Consider the following 19,049-nt stretch of genomic DNA (forward strand, 5'->3'; position numbering starts at 1 on the left):
TCCTTCAAGGGCTGATTATGCTGTATTTTATCTGCTGGCTGGTTCTGTCTGCTTTAGCAATAGATATGAGTATCATGCTGTGACATCTGCTGCACTGCTCTGACTACTCTTCCTGAGGCGAGCATGATGCCAGTGATGAGTGTGTGTGTGTGTGTGTGTTTGTGTGTTTGTGTTTGTTCGTGTTTCATGACTATAAAAAGAACAACATGGATAATCTCCTGGCATGGTCACTGTTTGTGTTTAAACAACTCAATATTTATCTTTGATTATGTTGTTTTGTGACAGCCTGCGTCTCCCTGCAGTTATGCACACACTGATGATTAACTTGTCATGTGGAAGCTTTGACCCAGCTCGGATTTTCATGCAATGTACACATAACACAGACACACATGCGTACTATACACACTCACACAAGCTAACAACCATTTGTCATGCAGTCTTCAGGCCAGATGAAGGCATTAATCTGCATGCAAAATGTGATATATGCAGCATTTATTACGAATCCTTATCCATAGTACTACATTGAGAAGACTTGTAGATGGTATATCTTGCATACAGTGATCATTATAAAGAGATAAACATACATATAGAGAAGTGTCTTTTTAATCCTAAGTGTGTTTTTCCTCTCATCACAGGTTTCATCTGATTGAAGACCTGTCCTATGAGGATGTGAAGAAATGTTACCGAGGCTCGGTGAGTCTGGTCTCTCTTTGGATCCTTGTTGTTACTGTGTCTGTGATTGGAGCAGGTCCAACCAGTTTTAATTTTTACCTAAATGTTTAATCTATTATAAAAGCAGCACTCCCTGTTATTTTCTGATAGGCTACCTTAACTCAAAGCCATTTCTCTCACTTTTATACTGCAGTACTGAGATACATTTCAAACTGATCTGTGTCATTGGATGCAAACATCTGATTGCAGTCTGATACATTTTGTATTTATTCATTATTTATTTTCTGAATTATTCATGAAGGCATCCTAACAAGTTAGAAAAATGAACATGCTGCCATTATAAATCTGTGAGAAATGACCAGATGTTTCCTGCTTACCCCCCTACAAATGTGAGATTTCTCAAAATTGTCTCATATGTTTATGTCCCATAAATCTCTGACCTTGACTATAGAACCTCTTAGTGCCGACGTCACAATGATGTCAGTTTGTTAGCTGGAGGCAAAACACAACTCGCCACCACAGGGGTGTTGGCTACGGGAACTGCCCCTTGGTCCGACATCCCATTGTTCTGACCATATTAAACCCATTGTTCCAAAGTCCGTTCTGAAATCATCATGATCCCCTGTGGTTGAGGTCTGGTTAGGTTTAGGCACAAAAACCACTTGGTTAGGGTCAGGAAAAGATCATGGTGTGGGTTAAAATGAAAAAGAAAGTGATAAGCTGTGAGTCTGCTTCGCCTCAAGCCTTTCCCAGCTGACCCAGAGCCGGTCGCGGCACACCAAGGCAGAAGTACGCCCGCCGGGAGCCGTTCAGCACCACGGACCGTCGGACTAATGGGATGTCAGACCAATGGGCTGTTGGACCAATGACATGGACCCGTTGGTTACATAGGAGTCTTAAAATGTCATCTTGTTGTGTTATTGGGAGCCAGAATAGAAGGAATCATGGCTCAAAACTTAAATTTTATCACCGGCCACCTCTGCCCGTCAACAAAAATGAATACAACTTGAGTTAAATGTGGTAAGACGAGACAGCTGGACAAAGGAGATCGTCAGATATGCTCACATGTGCATCAGGTTAGGGAAAAAGTATTTCCTGTTGTAGGGATGAATAACGTTATGTGTATTAAGGGTTATCATGTCCACCTCATCAGAAACTGGGGAGGTATTAAGAGGAATATTGGATTTCTCTGTAACACTAATATTTTAGCGCATTAGCTAACGTTAGCTTCGATAGCAAAACAAACAGTAGGAAACCGTTCAAGTGTCGTCCTCCTTTGTAAGATTGGCATAATAATTAACCACAAAGCTTCCTGTGACATCATCCATCCACTGAGTGAGAGCATACGGGTCGACCAGTCTGGTCCTGCTGGTCAGTGTGAACTTATTCAAGTAGCACTCACGGTCCTGGAGACTGAGTGACCTGAAATGGTGCGTTCGTAAATTCAGTCTGACGCTCTACACTGAAATTACAACAATAATTAAACTCAAATATCAAACTCAGAGATCATAGTTCACATGTAACATACCAGTACAAAAAGTATTAAAACCGCAAGCAAATTTATCAGTGAGGAAAAAAGAGTGTATCTACCTCCAGCCCATTGTCAGAGGTTTGTTTTTACTATTATGCGGGAAAACCACGTTCAACAAGATATTAGTAAAAATATTACCTACTGGAGAGGCACTTTAAAATATCGTAGAATCAATATATAAAACTGAATGGAGAACAAATTATGATATGTATAGTGATGAGCTCGGCTATATAGGCTAATCCTAAATTACTATCCTGTAGACTTGCTGCAAGACTGGCCAGTAAAATTTCTCAAAAGTTGAGCCTTGATATGAGTCACTTAAAGTAACCATATCACCGTCAAGTTGAAATAATTGAGGCATCCCATAAAATGATCATCTAATGCCATTTTACCTTTGAATTCAGTTAAGTGATTACACATTAACACCTTTCCATCTTTGGTGATCGCTCCCTCTGAGTTACTGTAACCTGCTGTACTGTAAGCGCCATCTTTCTGAGGACAGGAGCTGCTCCAGTATGAGCTATTAATAGAAAGACAAAAACAGGAGCAGCAGACAGCAGCACACTGAGCTGATACGAGTTGAAGGAGTGATACAAGACAGGACAGAGGAACAGGGAGAGATAGTGTGGTGGCAGATATTTCAAGAGCTGGATGTGAGTTTGAGCCGTGAGGAAGGCGAGCGGGGAATGAATGAGACCCCTTGTGCGTTCAGATGGAAGGAAAGTGTATGATTTTCTCTGAAAAGTGAGGACTCTCAGGTGTCACAGACTGACAGAGGGAAGAAAAAGGCAAAGGCAGAGAAAGAAAGGGCTTCAAGTAGTGAGGAGTACCTGTGTGTGCGAGAGCGTGTGTTGTTTTTTTAAAGCTCAGGATGATGAAGGGCAGAGTGTGTGTATGTGTGTGAGGGAGGCAGAAGGAGAGGGAGGGTGTCAGCCGGGTGCTGCAAAGTGTAGAGTCACTCGAGGTGTATTTGAGACAGAGAAAGAGAGCCTTGTAGTTTCTGAGAAGGAGCTCAGTGGCTGTAAACTGACGCGTTGCTGCTGTAACTCTGTAGTAGTGTATGTGTGTGTGTGTGTAGGTGTAGGTGTAGAGCCAGGTGTGTGTCCCTACGTGCCTGTAGACTAGAGGTAGTCAGTCCATCTCGGTCCCGTACTGACCGGCGACAGGGAAACAGTGTGTGTCTTGCAGCAGCTTGCTCCAGGCCTTGGATGTGCGCGAGTGTGTGTGTGTGTACGGTGCCAACGTGCTGAGCCTGGTGCAGAGCTCGCGTCCTTTGAGGGAGAGGGTGGTGTCTGCGGCGAGCGGAGCCGGAGTGGCCGGTGGTGGCGGAGTGGCTGGCGGAGTGGCCGGTGGTGCTGTGCAGGCAGGCCGGTCCACCAAGGAGCTGCTCATGACTCTGCCCTGTCCCTCTGCACAGACTGTCAGCAAGTACAACTCGCAGTACCACAAACTGTTCCAGTGTGTGCCCAAGGATGAGATCCTCATGAAAGGTACTGTTCTTTTTACCACCAGGAGAACTTTAAACATGTGTTTTGCATTACAACATCTATTTTATTAATCGGCTTGTTAATATTGTTGAACATGTCATGCTTCAGCTTCACTATAATTTGCTTGTTGTGCATTTGTACTTGTCTTTTTAGCTCCTCTTACAAGCTTTAATATACAGTAACAATATGGGACTGATATTAGCCTTCTGTTAAATATCATATAATGGCTGTTAATGTTATCTAATCAATTATTATCCAGCATAATCAAAAATTCCAAAGATCCCATATTGCAGCTTTCAGTTGTGGGGATGCACTTGTTTGTTTTTTTTATGTCTGTTATTGATTCAGTATATCTTTGGGTTTTGGGCCGTTACCAATTCTATGACGTCACATTTGGCTCTGGACACTGAAGGCTTAATGACTAGGCAGTGATTATAATACATGTATATATACTATATTCAAATATGCTCTAAATTTCAAAAATATAAAGAAAAAATTTTTCCTATGCTACCACAGGAAACCACACACCGCTATCTGAAAGTGTAATCATAAATAAACGTAACACATTGCCATTATTATTGTATCAGAGTATCTGGTAAATGAATTAGTAAAAATAAAAGTGAATAAATAAATATGAAAGTAATAAATAATTTTAAAAGTAAAAAATATTAAAATTTAAAATAATAAATAAATAAATATAAAATAGTAAATAAATAAATATAAAAATGATTTATACATATAAAAGTAATTAATACATGTAAAAGTACATAAATAAGCATAAAAGTGAATAAAAATAAAAGTAAAAATGTGTCAGTATCTGTATGTGATGAAGGAAAATCCTCATTTGGGTAGCTGTGGTCAGTGTCTTACTGATAGAATAGTTGTCTTATGAATTATAAATGGAGCAACTTCTGATCGACCCGTATTAATGACAGGCTTAAAATAACAACTTCCAAACGGTCCCATCAAGTTTCTTTTTAAAGCCCCGACACATCTGGTTTAAATTCTGCCCACTCCCAGTAGAGATACAGATACAGATAATTTAGCTGGTTGAACAGATACATACAAAGATACAGATAATGATGTACTGATTCATCCTTTATTATTAGTGCTGGTTCTATTATTATGGTGCACTGCAGATCTGTGTGTGGTTTGTCCAGGTGGTGTTGCCGTACTCCAACAGAAGCTGTTGATCGACCACTGTGGGTGGTTACAATCAGTGTCAAACACTGTTCTGCCTCTGTCTCATAACTTTCAAATGTATTAAAAAGTGGAAAACTAATGTAATATAAGTGTTATGTGAGTTATATCATTGTCGATAGTTTTTGTACAGTGTCAGTATGTCATATAAAATGTCACTAAAAAAATCATTTAAAATGTCATAGTATGATAAATCAGAAAAATATGATAGCGTGTGCACTTTTTCTGAGCTGCAGTCAGTCATATTTTTGAGAGAATCCCTGATCTAAGAGTTTTGTTTTCAAAATGCTCTATTACTGTCAGTTTATCTGTTGAGTTTCCAAAATTTCTCTTGGAGTGAAATTCTCATCCGACCCCCCTCCAGGGTGTAGATATAGCAGGTGTAGAGTGAAAATGGTCCTCCCCCCACGTTAACGATGAGGTTACAGCCCTGGCTTAAAGGAATACATCATCCACACCTGACTATTTCTTTATCACGTAGTCATGCTGTGTTACCTTGAATCCGTGAAGAAAACTTTGTTTTTCTCGTCCCCCTCCAAGGAAAACGGCAAACATGTTGATTGATTGATTGATTGATTGGGGTCAAACTATGTCAAAACATCTGTTTACAAACTCTCACACACCTCATACAGCATACTTCAAGTGTCTACAAGTGTCATTTATCCAGTCGTGTGCTCAGTACTTCCTAAACACATGTATTTTTGCTGAAAACTAAAATTTCAAACTGAACTGAAAGCAGAAGTGGGACCAAGTCACACATGTGCAAGTCTCAAGTCTTAACCTTCAAGTCTGAAGTAAGTCCCAAGTCATTTTTTCTTGGGCAAGTCAAGTCAAGTCACAGGTTATGTCAAGTCAAGTCAAGTCCTGTAACAGGTCAAGTCAAGTCCAAGTCAAGTCACCTTATTATTGTAATTTTACCTGCAGAATCTGATCTTAATAAAGTGAAAAGACAAGATATAAGTAACTGTCAGTAAACACTGACTTCATCGCTGCAATGTTTACTTTGCAGGGACAACCCCCATGTGCGCCTGCACACACACTAACCAAGGCAGCGGCCAAAATCACCCATTTAGCTGATTTAACCCTGTGTTGCTCGTTCACAAAACGTACAGCCGGTCTTGTGATGTTGTTGATGTTGTGTCACGTTTTCTGGGGTTGATGTTAGCAAATAAATTAAAAAACAAGTTCCACCAACCCCCCCTCAGCCTGCGCTCCTACCGGGTAATCAACATCATTTTTTAAATTACTTTATTAATTTTATATTCAAACTGAAAACATGATGTGAATAACACGCAAGTCATTCAAGTCATCGTGTCTCAAGGCAAGTCAAGTCCCGAGTCTTTAACTTCCAAGTCTGAGTCAAGTCTCAAGTCTTTTATTTTTTGTCAAGTCAAGTCACAAGTCATCAAAACAGCGACTCGAGTCAACTCGAGTCCAAGTCACAATGACTCAAGTCCTCATCTCTGACTGAAAGTGAATCTTATCTATGCTCTCTTCATAGCTAGACTCCAATACTAAGGTTTTTGTTTTTTTGCTAAAATGCATGTGTGTGGGAAACACTGAGCATGGGACTGGATAAATAAGACTTGGAGTATACTGCATGAGTTGTGTGAGATCCTGATGTCATACTACAATAAGGCCTTTCACTGATACCGTAATAACGTTAACGTTAGCTGATTTGTAAAGTGAGTCCACCGAGAAACACAAGGACGGTACTTCTATTCAAGGTTTTTCAGAATAAAAGCATTATATCTGTAGACTACGGATTATGACATCAGGACCTCGTAATTACAAGATAATGTGTAGATTTTTTTATTTATTCAGTGAATGCAATACACTTTACTGGCAGGTCCTGTTTTTGTCTCAGTAATGTTCCAAGCGAATATTCAAAACTACTTGATGGAGAAAAACTGATAAAATTAGCCTCACCTCTATGGCTACAGGTAGTTTCTATCAGTTTCTATCACTATTCTGTCCGTCCATAAAGAAATGCACTTCCTTGCGTTGGACACTAGAGGCATCATCCGTATATTTACGGATCTACAGACACCAGTCATATGTGTAAGTGGAAATGAGGTGTTAGGCAGATGAAGGAGATGTCATGTAAAAAAAATTAGCTACCTTAGGTGTTCTGTGATGTTCTGAATTCTGTTTATGAGGCTTTTACGTCCAGACGATAGTAAAATTATTCTGCATGAAAATATCCGATGATTTTCAATATCTGTACAACACTTATCAGCAGCGGCTTTAATATGTTGGTACTGCATCTTCAACATTCGTTTCTGTTCTTATATACCACAAGCCCGATAAAAGAAACCTTAACAAAAATGTACTACATAGTTGCTGTTTTTTCTTTCTTCTTTGTATTCCCTTGAAGTCTCTGTCCTGGCTCTGTGTCCAGTTTTAATTGTTCTTGCTTCAGTTCTGCCATCTGGTTAATCTCAGAAACTCTTTCAGGAAGACCAACTCCTCCAGCACAGCATGAGCTCATCTGTGAGCACAGTCCAACCTGCTTTACTATAAACTTTGATGCCATGTGCAACCTGTCAGAATAAAACCAGTGATATGAAACTTCACAGACTGGTGATTTTAAAAATGCTGAGACAGTAAAAAGGTTAGGAGATTTTGCTAAGCCTGTATGTTTTTTCTTTAGTTGTAGAAAGAGTAAGGTTTTTAAAAAGGTGTTTCTGTCTCTTGTGTCCTCAGTGTACTCCTGTGCTCTCCTCAGAGACATCCTTCTACAAGGCCGGCTCTACATTTCCAGAAACTGGCTATGTTTCTATGCCAACCTCTTCGGCAAGGACATAAAGGTATGAGAGATTGACAGACAGTTTAATAAACTCAAACTGACTGACAAACATGAAGCGGGTGTCTCCCAGTCACGATCTGACAAAGCTGATTGGACAACCTGACAAATAATTTGACTGAAAGTCATTCAGGATTACGGGCTGACTTTCAGTGTCACAGACTTAATTCTCCCATGTTTTCTCTTCATGTGCTGTGAAATAATGAAGCGAGAACAGGTCGACTTACTGAACCTTTAACCTGAACCAGTTATGTGATTCTCTCTTTGATGCTGTGCATTGTTCCTGTTCCTTGATTTCCTTGAAACCAAACCTCTCCTGACATCCGAGTGACAATAAGCTACTTATTCAGACTGCATTCTTCACATTCTGACTGAAATCAAACACGTTTCATGTCCACTACTGATTTTCTCCTGGGGCTTTTCCTCCCTGTATTACAGTGTCTGCCTTCCCTGCCAGCATTTACTCAAATCACACCAGTGTTTTCCTCTCACCTGTAATTTTCTTATTATTCTGCTTTCAAGTTTGCCTCCCCAAATTTGACTGTCTCCTCTGAAGTGTTATTTCCTGTCTTCTTCAGGTGGCGATCCCTGTCGTTTCTGTGAGGCTGGTGAAGAAGCACAAAACAGCAGGCCTTGTGCCCAATGGCTTGGCTATCACCACAGACACCGGCCAGAAGGTGAACACTTACATCACAGTCGCCGTGAATTAAAATACTTGCGCTGATTAGCGCAGCATGGCTGCAGGAGAGGTGTGATGGAAAAAACAACACCATGCTATAGATAGAAGCAGAGCGGAGTCCCAGTCTTGTGGAGCGAGGGAGAGTGAAGGGTTTTTCCACCATTACAGCAACATACAGACGGGCTACTTAACTCTGTCACATCAGACTCAGCCTGTCTTCAAGTGGTGTTTTAAAAGACATAATGAACTTTTTAGCTTCTGTTCAGGCCCCAACTGCCCATAAATAACTTTAGGTCAGCTTTAGATTTGTACCTAGCAAACATGAAACTCTGTAGATGTGTTAAGACATGGGACCCAGCTCAATATTGAAAGTTGCTCAGTGGTGCATGAAGCCACAAACCTGTAACAGCCGCATCTAAAATTACCCAGATGATTAGCAATGCATCATCAGGTTCTTAGAGCAAGCAAACTAGAGACTTCCACTGGCCAACTACCTCTGGTTTAGCACTCTATGGCAACAGTGAAATGAGTAATTACATGGGGCTTTTGAAGCTCAAAAAAATGTTTCAATTCCACCGTTTGGTCACTAAGGGTGCTTTCAGACTGAGAGTTGTCTTGCTTTGGTCTAAATCAGGGACTAATTTTGTTACAAAGTTGTATAATTGCCTAGAGTTGGTTCGTGTTCTCACGGCAGCATTTACAAGTGGACCAGATAAAATGTCTGTGCAAGAAAGCTGCTCTTGATTGGTCAGAATTTCCATGTGGGAAAAATCCAGGAAGTAAACCAAACATTGAAGAAGAGTACACTTGCAAGATAAATGTGATACTTTCTAATGGCACAATGGAGGGACAACTACGCAGGTTGATTTTAGCGCTGCTCATCGTGGACTATATTGCTGTCATTGTTCATTTTAGTCAAACCATACAGTTTGAAAACGAGGCTAGAAAACAATGTTTTGATGCATTGGATGTGCTGAATGTGCATATTAAGGCAGTACAGGAGGAGGTGCACATTAATAATCCTCCAGGACTGTAACATGCTCATGTTTAACCCAAACAATGTGTCATGTGACTGCAGTTGGTTCACATCCAGGTCAGAACACCTTCTCACCACAAACGAACTGCACCAGAGTTCGTTTTTAACCTGACCGAGACCACCTCTTCAAGAAGGTCTCAGTCTGGTTGTTTTGGTGTGCACCCAAGTGCAATTGCTGTGTTCACACCTGCCCAAACAAACCGCACTTAGGGGGCAAATGAACTTGAGTTTGATTGAACCGAACCAAACAGGGCAGGTGTGAAAGCACCCTAAGAAAATTGGCTTCAAACCCCAGTGCACTTCCTGAGGTGTGAACCTTTGGTTCAGACCAAAAGCAAAGCGATTTTGTGACTCTCCCTCCTCGTGCAAATACGGCTGAAGGTTTGGTAGCTGTGCTAACTAACTAGGGAAGACAGCTTATGTTAACATTAGTGCTAACTTGGTTTGTAGTAGGCTAAAATACAACTGATAGCAGGAACTGCCAGGTGCGTGGCATGTTTTGTAAAATATTTTATCAAAAAGACGTATGAACAACTGAACGAGTCATAAAGATGATCTGACTGTATATAATGTATAACCATACTTGAGCAGAATAACATTACTCCGATTCACAATGTGTTAAAAACTAGATAAACAAGTTCTTTTTAATCAATAAACTCACTTGCCAATCTACAGAAGCGCATTGCATTCACTGAATAAATAAAAAAATCAGCACATTATCTCGTAATTATGAGATATTATGTTGTAATTAGGAGACAAGATCTCATAATTACGAGATAATATCTCGTAATTATGAGATCTTGATGTCATAATCTGTAGTCTACAGATATAATGCTTTTATTCTGAAGAACCTTGACCGAAAGTTCCGTCCTTGTGTTTCTCACTAGACTCACTTTACACATCAGCTAACGTTAAAGTTATTACGGTATCAGCAAAAGGCCTTATTGTAGTATGACATCAGGATCTTGTAATTACAAGATAAGATCTCAAAATTACAAGATCCTGATGTCGTAAATATGAGATCTTACCTTGTAATTATGACATAAGATCTCATAATTAAGAGATAATATGTCCATTTTTTTATCTATTCAGTGAATGCAATGCGCTTCCATAACAATCAACACAGGGAACTGAACTGAAGATAACAGCCTGTTAGCCAGTTAGCAGCCTGTTAGCAAAGCTAGCACACTGTCATATGGTCTCTCCAAAATCCACAGCAAAAGTTTAATTTTGTAAACGTACTCGAGGCAAATTCCAGATTTCACAGAGATTCCCATAGGAATGAATGGACTTCCGGGTTCTTCCTCTCCATACACATGCATAAGTGGAAACAAGACGTTAGACCATAACAGGAATAGCATGTATGAATTTTGAAAATGGGCATAGTTCCCCTTTAAGTGCACCTCAGACATTCATACGGCACTATGCACTCATATATATACACTGCAGTATGACAGCATACATTATTTATTCATAAGACAAATCACTAAAATATGAATAAGAACAGTTTGTTTAGCAGACGACTGCAGAAGGGTCACAGTTAGCATGCTGTCAGCACTGAGCTCTGCCAGGTGTACATTAGGTGAGTTTGTTTTCCATATCAGTGCAAAATGTTTCAGCACAAGTCTTTAGATACGTGTCTGTCTTTAAACCGTCACATGCTTCCTCTCTCTTTCTTTATTTTAAGTTACATGTTAACTCAGTGAGTCAAAGCAGAACCCAGCTGTGTAAAATTACATTTGTGTAAAACACTGTTATTAAATTTGTCTGAGGCTGGCATATTGCTGAAAATAAGCATAAAGATCTTCTCAGCAGCTCGGATTAAAGTAACAACCTTCCTCAAAGCGTGTGAGCCTCGCAGCATATGGATGGTATGTCACTGACTGTAAGAGGGCAAATGTCCTGTACCATATAATGTCTGCATGACTGTGTAATCTGCGTTACACAACCGTGCGTGCATACATGGCTCTGCACAATGTTTCACTTGAGGTAAAAAGTTCACAGCTCCTGTCTGTAAAAACAAAGTTCAGGCTTGTTTGTAATTTTTCAGCTCGTTCACCAACATGAGTGTGTCAGTGGAGACGCAGCAGGACTCAGACGGCTGTAACACCGTGTTTCAAATGCTCGTAAATACATTCAGAAGTACTTTTCAGATCGCAGTGATATTTATTCAGGTCAGAGGGATATTTGGGTAAGCTGTCACTGACCTGTCATTCACTCATGAAAGAATAAACCGGAACAAAATGTTATTAGAAAAATATCCTCTTTGTGCCCCAGATTATGAATCCCTGATGTGTCATTTGCCCAATGTATTATATGCTTTGTAATGCTGCAGATATTAATGCACCTCTCCACTGAATCCCCTGATTATATACTAACAACATGAGCAGACAGCTGTAATAATGCAGGTGTGATTTTGTCCAGATGTTGATGATCTCAGGTGCTGAAGCGACCAAGATTCAGATGAACACATCTGATATTTGCAAAGGCAGGTTGAGATGTGAAGAAGAAAATCATCGTGATCTATTTCTTTTTTCAGTTTCCCCCACAGGGCTCGTCAAAGTTTAATATCATCTCTCATCTAACCTAATTTTGGTGATAAATGAAAAGCTGAGTGTAAAGCTTATCTGTGCTGTTCAAAAGAAATCTCTCTAACTGTATGAATATACATTTGAGAGAATCACTCTGAGCTCAGATTGTATGCCATAAACATTTTTATATGTGTGGATAAATTCTGAATAGTTTCTAGGGACTATTTTAGTTTTAACTAGAATTATAAGAGTTTCACCAGGATTTATACATCACTGTTTCTCTTTTTATTTCCTCAGTATGTATTTGTATCTCTGCTATCAAGAGACAGTGTGTATGACGTCCTCCGCAGGATCTGCACACACCTACAGGTCAGAGGACACACACACACATGCACGTGGATACTTTCCGGGTGTTTTCACCCTTGGTCCTTTTCAGCTCTCGAAACAGATTTTGTTTTGTGCATATGTGACACTCTAAGAGACCTCAGACCCCTCTAAAACAAACCACCTCAGAAGGTGAGTTCGGTTCGCTTCGAGTCCACAGTGTGGTTCACTTAACCTGTGCCTTGTGAACACACAGCGCTCCAGGTTCGCTTTGCTCTTTGCCATTTTAGTCAGCCCTCTAGATCACATGCTGTTGCATTGGGACGCTTTAAAAAACAGACGAAACCACGTTGGCCTGTAACGCTGACAAGGACGCAGGGTGAGGAGCACTTTGGTCCACAGAGGATACTGCACGTCTCCAGAAGTGGAATGTGGAATACATCAAACTGCAGCAGTCTACAGGACACAGAGACACTGAGGTTTTCTTCCAATTTTAAGTTCATCTGAAAGCGAGGGGCTTCATAATCACACTGCAGTGCCATGGCAAAGTAAGAACAAAACGATATCAGTATATATTATATATAGTATAGTGTGAACAGAAAGAGGACTGAGGCCCCATCAGACCTGAAGTCGACCAGAAAGAGAACTGAGTCCTCTTTCAAATGAACTGACAGTGTGAAAGCAAGAAGAACTGAGTCGCTTTTCTGTTGGTCCACTTTTTGGTACACTTTAGGGGTGTTTTCACATTTAGTCGTTTTTAAACAAACTGAACTCAGTCCTCTTAAAGTGCACCAAAAAGTGGACCAACAGAAAAGGGACTTGGTTCTTTTTGTGTTCACATTGTCAGTTCATTTGAAAGAGGACTCAGTTCTCTTTCTGGTCGACTTCAGGTCTGATGGGGCCTCAGTCCTCTTTCTGTTCACACTATATATATTGATATTGTTTTGTTTTTACTTTGACGTGACACTACAGTGCGGTTATGAAACCCCTCGCTTTCAGATTAACTTAAAATTGGAGCACTCCAGGTTCGCTTTGCTCTTTGCCATTGTATTCAGCCCTCTAGATCACATGTTGCACTGGGATGCTTGACAAAACAGGTGAAACCACATCGGCCTGTAACGCTTGCAAGGATGCAGTACAAGGAGTAGTTTGGTCCATGGCAGGTACTGCACATCTCCAGATGTGGAATGTAGAATAAATCAAGCAGCACCAGTCTACAGCACAGAACCACTTAAGTTTTTCTCCAATTTTAAGGGTATTTTTCACATATAGTCCTTTTTAAACAAACCAAACTCATTCCTCTTTAAGTGCACTAAAAAGTGGACCAACAGAAAAGGGACCGAGTTCTTTTTGTGTTCACGTTGTCAGTTCATTTGAAAGAGGACTCAGCTCTCTCTCTGGTCAACTTCAGGTCTGATGGGGCCTCTGTCCTCTTTCTGTTCACACTAAAGCCTATATGTAACATATATTGACATTGTTTTGTTTTTACTTTGACGTGGCTCTGCAGTGTGGTTATGAACTTAAGATTGGAGAAAAACCTGTTTCTGTGCGTTTTGGACAGTTGCTGTTTGATGTTTTCCTCATTCCATATCTGGAGGAGTGCAGTTTTTTCATCGTCAGACCAAAGTACTCCTTGTCCACTTAAAATGAGATGTGTTTATTATGTGTCCCACTGAAATAGCGTGTGATCTGTCTACAGCAAGCCTGGAGGACTACAATACAAAAGCAAAAAGGCAAAGCGGACCTGGAGGCACAGTGAGTTAAGTGAACCACACCACAGACTTGAAGCAAGCCAAACTCAGACCTCCTTGGGAGGTGCTCTGCGTTCGATTCACTTCAGAAGGGTCTGAGTTCTCTTGGAGTGTTCACATATGTCCAAAAAAGTGCTGAGTCACTGCTCTGAGTTCGCTTAAAGGACTGAGTGTGAAAACACCCTCGGTCTATAATGTGTGGTGTACGTGTCAGCTAACAAGGTGATCTCATTTTCCCTCTGCAGGTCAATGGGAAGAGTCTGAGCTTGAAGCAGTTCATGGAGGAGCCGACCTTATCGCTGGTCAGTGATGACAGCATGTCTTTCATAAGCCATCATAAAACTGTAAAGATCATAGTGGGTAAAGCTACAACATCTGGTTATCCACAGGCATTTACTGCTTTAATGTCTCCCAGTTTCTTTTATGTTGGTCTAAAAGCCTCGACATCTCTCACGTGCAGCTGCCCCTGAGCTGACGTACCTTCGTACACAGACAGTATCAATAGATCATTCTGTTGCAGCTGCAGTCTCACAATGAATTATCCCCTGAGTCGGCAAGATGCTATCACAGCGTTGTGAAGTCACCTTGTGTGTGTGTGCACTTAAGGTTACTGTGCAGCAGAAGAGCTTTTGTATTAAGTAGTAATTAAGTTCTGCGAACATGCTCGTCCTTGATCGCACTCTAATCTAGACTGAAAGTATCTGAAGAGAAATGTGAAGGGGAGACGCTGCAGGTGAAGAGGGTAAAACTTTGAACCCATACAGCAGATATCACCTTGAACCTTCTCATGTTAGTTGCTCAACTGAGTAAATTACTTTTGTATTTCAGGTTTTCTAAAATGTTACATTTAGATATGCAAATTGTACCTTATCATAAATTTCCAGAGACCTGCATTTTACAAAGTATCTCACACTGTGTCTGTGCTGTTGCAGTTGCATGACACACAGATCCTCCTCTTTCCTCTGTGCCACAGGACGAGTTCCCCGTTCCAGACGAGTTCCCGGTGGTCGACGAATTCCCCTCAGTGTTAAAGTGGAGGAGGAAACCCTCGGTGGTGTCTGTGTCGTCCTCCCTTCCCGACCTCCTGGGCAACTCCACCAGCAGCCTGAGCGCCGCAGACACGCCCTTCAAATCAGAGCAGCCGCTGGAAGGTGATCAAACTCTCCACACACTGACAGTGCCGTGTCATTACGATGTCATTACAGTTTGCTGAACGTTATTGGCATGGCTTATGAGTGTCTATCATGAGAATTATCCACATCATTAGTTAGGACCGTCTGTGGTTAGCGAGGTAAATCGATCTGAGAATGCAAATGTAGTTTTTAATTAGCACTGTCCTGAAATCTGTGGTACTACAGATATAACTACAAAGATCTTACAATGAAGGAAACCTCACAGTGACATATTTTAGAGTTACATCAGCTGTTATTAGTTGATACTTTTAGAGGATATCAGCGTCCTGCAGGACTTTATTTGATTTAAAGAGAAATCTGCTTCCTCTTCATCTGATCAGAAAGCCCCTGTGGGTGGTTTTGTTTTCATCCTCCAAATGTAAGCGAGCTTCTGTTGAGCATAAAATCACAGTGTGTCTCAGTAGACTTTAACAAAAGAACAAAGACGACAATCAGCAAAGATAATAACAATTAAATACATAAAAACAACATACAGGATATTGTTTATTTACAGCAAGGCTGTTCAATTACAAATTCAATGGGGACAGATTTTAAAACGAGGAAATGTTGATGAGTCGTATGTTTCCAGCAGCAGGCAACCTATTGAACTTTTTTTTTTGTTTATTTTAAATGTCTTTAATTGAGCAGATGGATTCCACATATGGTCAACATCAACATTTAAGGCTCATTTTTTGAGCATTACAGTTGTGCATAATACCCTGAGATCAAGAAGAGATCAAATGTTGCAGTAGGCACAAAGGTAGTAAAAAATAAAGTGCAATTATGTCAACATAAAATAATATAATTGAAAAACAATGTAGTCACAGTCACATATCTGACTGGGGAGCATGACATAATGCAGAGACAGAATAAAAACAGCTGTTAATGCATAGAAGCATAACAAGTAGCTTTCGCAGTAACTATTAACACACTCTTTATACCAACATTTCCGTCTCACACACACACACACACACACACACACACGCACACATGAGAGACTGTGGACGGAGCAGATTGAACTATGGCTGTCTACATGCTGAACATGTGTACTGATAAAGCACTGACTCTTTACTGGCAGAGGTTTTATTGCATTTACTTATACTAACAAGCGTACTTTAAAAATAAGTATAATATCTCCAACCCTGGCAAGAAGAAATAAATTAAATTAAGTAAATAAATAAGTAACTTACCTAATAATAATACAAGTACATAAATAGATTTAAAAAGATTAAGAAATTATGTAACAGATATATCTATTACCTGCGGGCCGTCTATTGAATAGGCCTGATTTACAGTTAAGGCTGGAAGTGAGCAACAAAACCAGAACAAAGTAGCAGTTATACAGTTCAACTGTAAGAAAGAGGAAGTGATAATTATGATGATCAATTTAAAATCTCTATTGCTTTCCTCTCTGATCTCTCTGAAGTATTCCACAGATGCTCTGTCAGCAATAGATTGATTAATAATCCTCAGAATGATAAGAGTTTGCATTCTGTAGTAAAAGTGTTCGTGGGAGAATAAAGAGTCCTGCCAAGTGGTGAAGTGACTCCATGAAGAGTTTTATAGGTAATTAGTGACAGTGTGTAGCTGAGCCAGGTGAAAAACTGAGTCAGTGATCTGAGGACAGAGTCAGTGTTAACATCTTCAACATGTCACTCCCATTAAAGGAGAACAGTGTGAGTCATGTTTAAAGTTTGAGACATGACGAGTTAAGTTGTCTGAATGTGTTTTTAAGTTTTCATTTCCTGTGAGTTTCTTGTGTCTGTGTGAGAGACAGAGCGAAAGAAAAGAGAGTAATTGCTTTTGGATGGCAGTGTCTCCGTTACGCAACGACACATTAAGCTCCAAATGGAGATTAAATGTGGGGGTGTGTATTAAAAAGCTCTGGGCGGATGCAGATTAAAGAGAGATTATGACAAACAATGTCTGCTGTCAGAGTTTTCTGAGGACAGTTTAACGGCTGTGCGCTGACAGATCGTTTCCACTAACCTACATTAATGTTGTTTGTAACATGTCTGATATTTGAGGAGTGAACGGTACATTTCAACAGCGCTCTGAAGTCACGTTCGGCCCAGTTTGTGCCAGAGTGCACTCCAGTACTCGGAATTAGTGTTTCCGAATGCACCCAAGGGTCTGTCAGGTTAGGAGTGACAACTTGTTGAAAGCAACTGGTTGTATTGCAGCTAGTGGCACCTCACAAATGTTGCGGGAATTCTGATCTGTCATCAGTGCTACAGCTGTTAGCTTAAGTTAGTGATTTTGGTTGACAACTCACAACTGAACATTTCCTGCTAGCCCTCAATGACACGATGGCTCCCTAGGTTTAAAGGATTTTTTCATTTTAAAGGAGGCATTAATAAAATAAAAAAATGAAATAAAAAAAGTTTCAGGTCTTAAGGTTTTTTATTTTATTTTAAATACAAAAAACCCCCCCTGAAATCCTATTTTTTTTTTTTTTTAAAAATCATTTTAAAGGAGGAATAAAAAAAACTTAAAAGGTTTCAGGTCATAAGTTTTATTTTATTTTATTTTATTTTATTTTAAAGGAGGCATAAATAAAATACAAAAAAAAATTAAAACCTGAATTCCTATTTTAAAAAAAATCATTTTAAAGGAGGAATAAAAAAACTTAAAAGATTTCAGGTCTTAAGTTTTTTTTTCTTATATTAAAAGAGGCATAAACAATATACACGCAAAAATTAAAAGAAAAATAATTTAAACCCAAAATCCAATAAAAAAAATAAAAATAAATTAAAGGAGGAATAAAAAACTTTAAAGGTGTCAGGTCTAAAGTTTTTTTTTTATCTTAAAGGAGGCATAAATAAAATACAAAATAAAATAAAACCTGAATCCCTTTAAAAAGTTTTTTTTCTCATTTCAAAGGAGGCATAAATTAAAAAAATAAAATAAAAACGTCTCAGATTTCACCATTTCTTTCTTTGGATTTAGCACAAAATGCAAATAAACCTAAAATTCACATAAAAATTAATCACGTTTTTTTTTGTTTGTTTGTTTGTTTGTTTTTTTTTTACAATTACAGGAGCCTTAGCTATATATAAATTTATATATATTTTGCCATATGACAAAGACAAGGTTTTATTTTATAGAGGTCTTGGACAGCTCACATTGTTAATTGATATCATTTAATTGCACCCTCTGATTAGATTTATATTGTGATTAATATTTGAGCTCCAAAGTGCACATTGTCGCACCATTACACAAACAGGTGGGCCAGCCCTATGAAAAGTGAAACATGTACAGTTGAGCCAAGCCAAGTACTGTTAATGATTTTCTGTGTGTGTGTGTGTGTGTGTGTGTGTGTGTGTGTGTGTGTGTGTGTGTGTGTGTGTGTGTGTGTGTGACAGAGCGAGCTCTGCAAACAGACAGAGGTCTTTTATCAGAGCCACTGGCGGAGCTGGGCCAGATGGAGTACCAGCTGCTCAAGTTCTTCACCCTGCTGTGAGTATACAGAGGGACACACAGACACCAACAACACCACCTTCACCACCTCCAGCAGCTGACTCACAGCTACACACACACTGGGAGCATTAACATGGAGATATAAATAGTGGGCGACTCACTCCGTCATGCTGAACACACGGGATCAGAGATGTTAAAGCACTTTCTGGTTTGTATTTTGTCACAGCGAAGTTTCCTCTTATGATGACCTGACTTAATAACTTAATTATTAAAATTTATTGCAGTGTGTCAAATAATTTGTCTTCGTGAGCTCTCCTTACTTCCCCCGCTCTGGAGTGTAAGAGGGTGACACAGTGAGCAGGGCGACTGTCCTTCACCCAGAGGGCAAGAAGCCGATCTGCTTACATTAAGTGTCCTTGAGAGAGCAATGAATCCATATC

General features: G+C 39.8%; 1 protein-coding gene across 2 annotated transcripts in view; it reads left to right on the top strand.

Annotated features, from left to right (window-relative positions):
• The window catches only part of gramd2aa (GRAM domain containing 2Aa), a 48,108-nt gene that overhangs the window by 21,848 nt on the left and 7,211 nt on the right, over positions 1 to 19,049 (top strand). For both annotated transcript variants that reach the window (XM_049597729.1, XM_049597736.1), the window contains exons 3-10: positions 636 to 693; positions 3,621 to 3,693; positions 7,597 to 7,700; positions 8,275 to 8,373; positions 12,240 to 12,311; positions 14,263 to 14,319; positions 14,991 to 15,168; positions 18,555 to 18,648. In XM_049597729.1, the coding sequence (XP_049453686.1) occupies positions 636 to 693; positions 3,621 to 3,693; positions 7,597 to 7,700; positions 8,275 to 8,373; positions 12,240 to 12,311; positions 14,263 to 14,319; positions 14,991 to 15,168; positions 18,555 to 18,648 (735 nt within the window). The remainder of the gene's footprint in view (positions 1 to 635; positions 694 to 3,620; positions 3,694 to 7,596; positions 7,701 to 8,274; positions 8,374 to 12,239; positions 12,312 to 14,262; positions 14,320 to 14,990; positions 15,169 to 18,554; positions 18,649 to 19,049) is intronic.

Source organism: Epinephelus fuscoguttatus, linkage group LG2, assembly GCF_011397635.1.
Source record: "Epinephelus fuscoguttatus linkage group LG2, E.fuscoguttatus.final_Chr_v1".
Lineage (NCBI taxonomy): Eukaryota > Metazoa > Chordata > Actinopteri > Perciformes > Serranidae > Epinephelus > Epinephelus fuscoguttatus.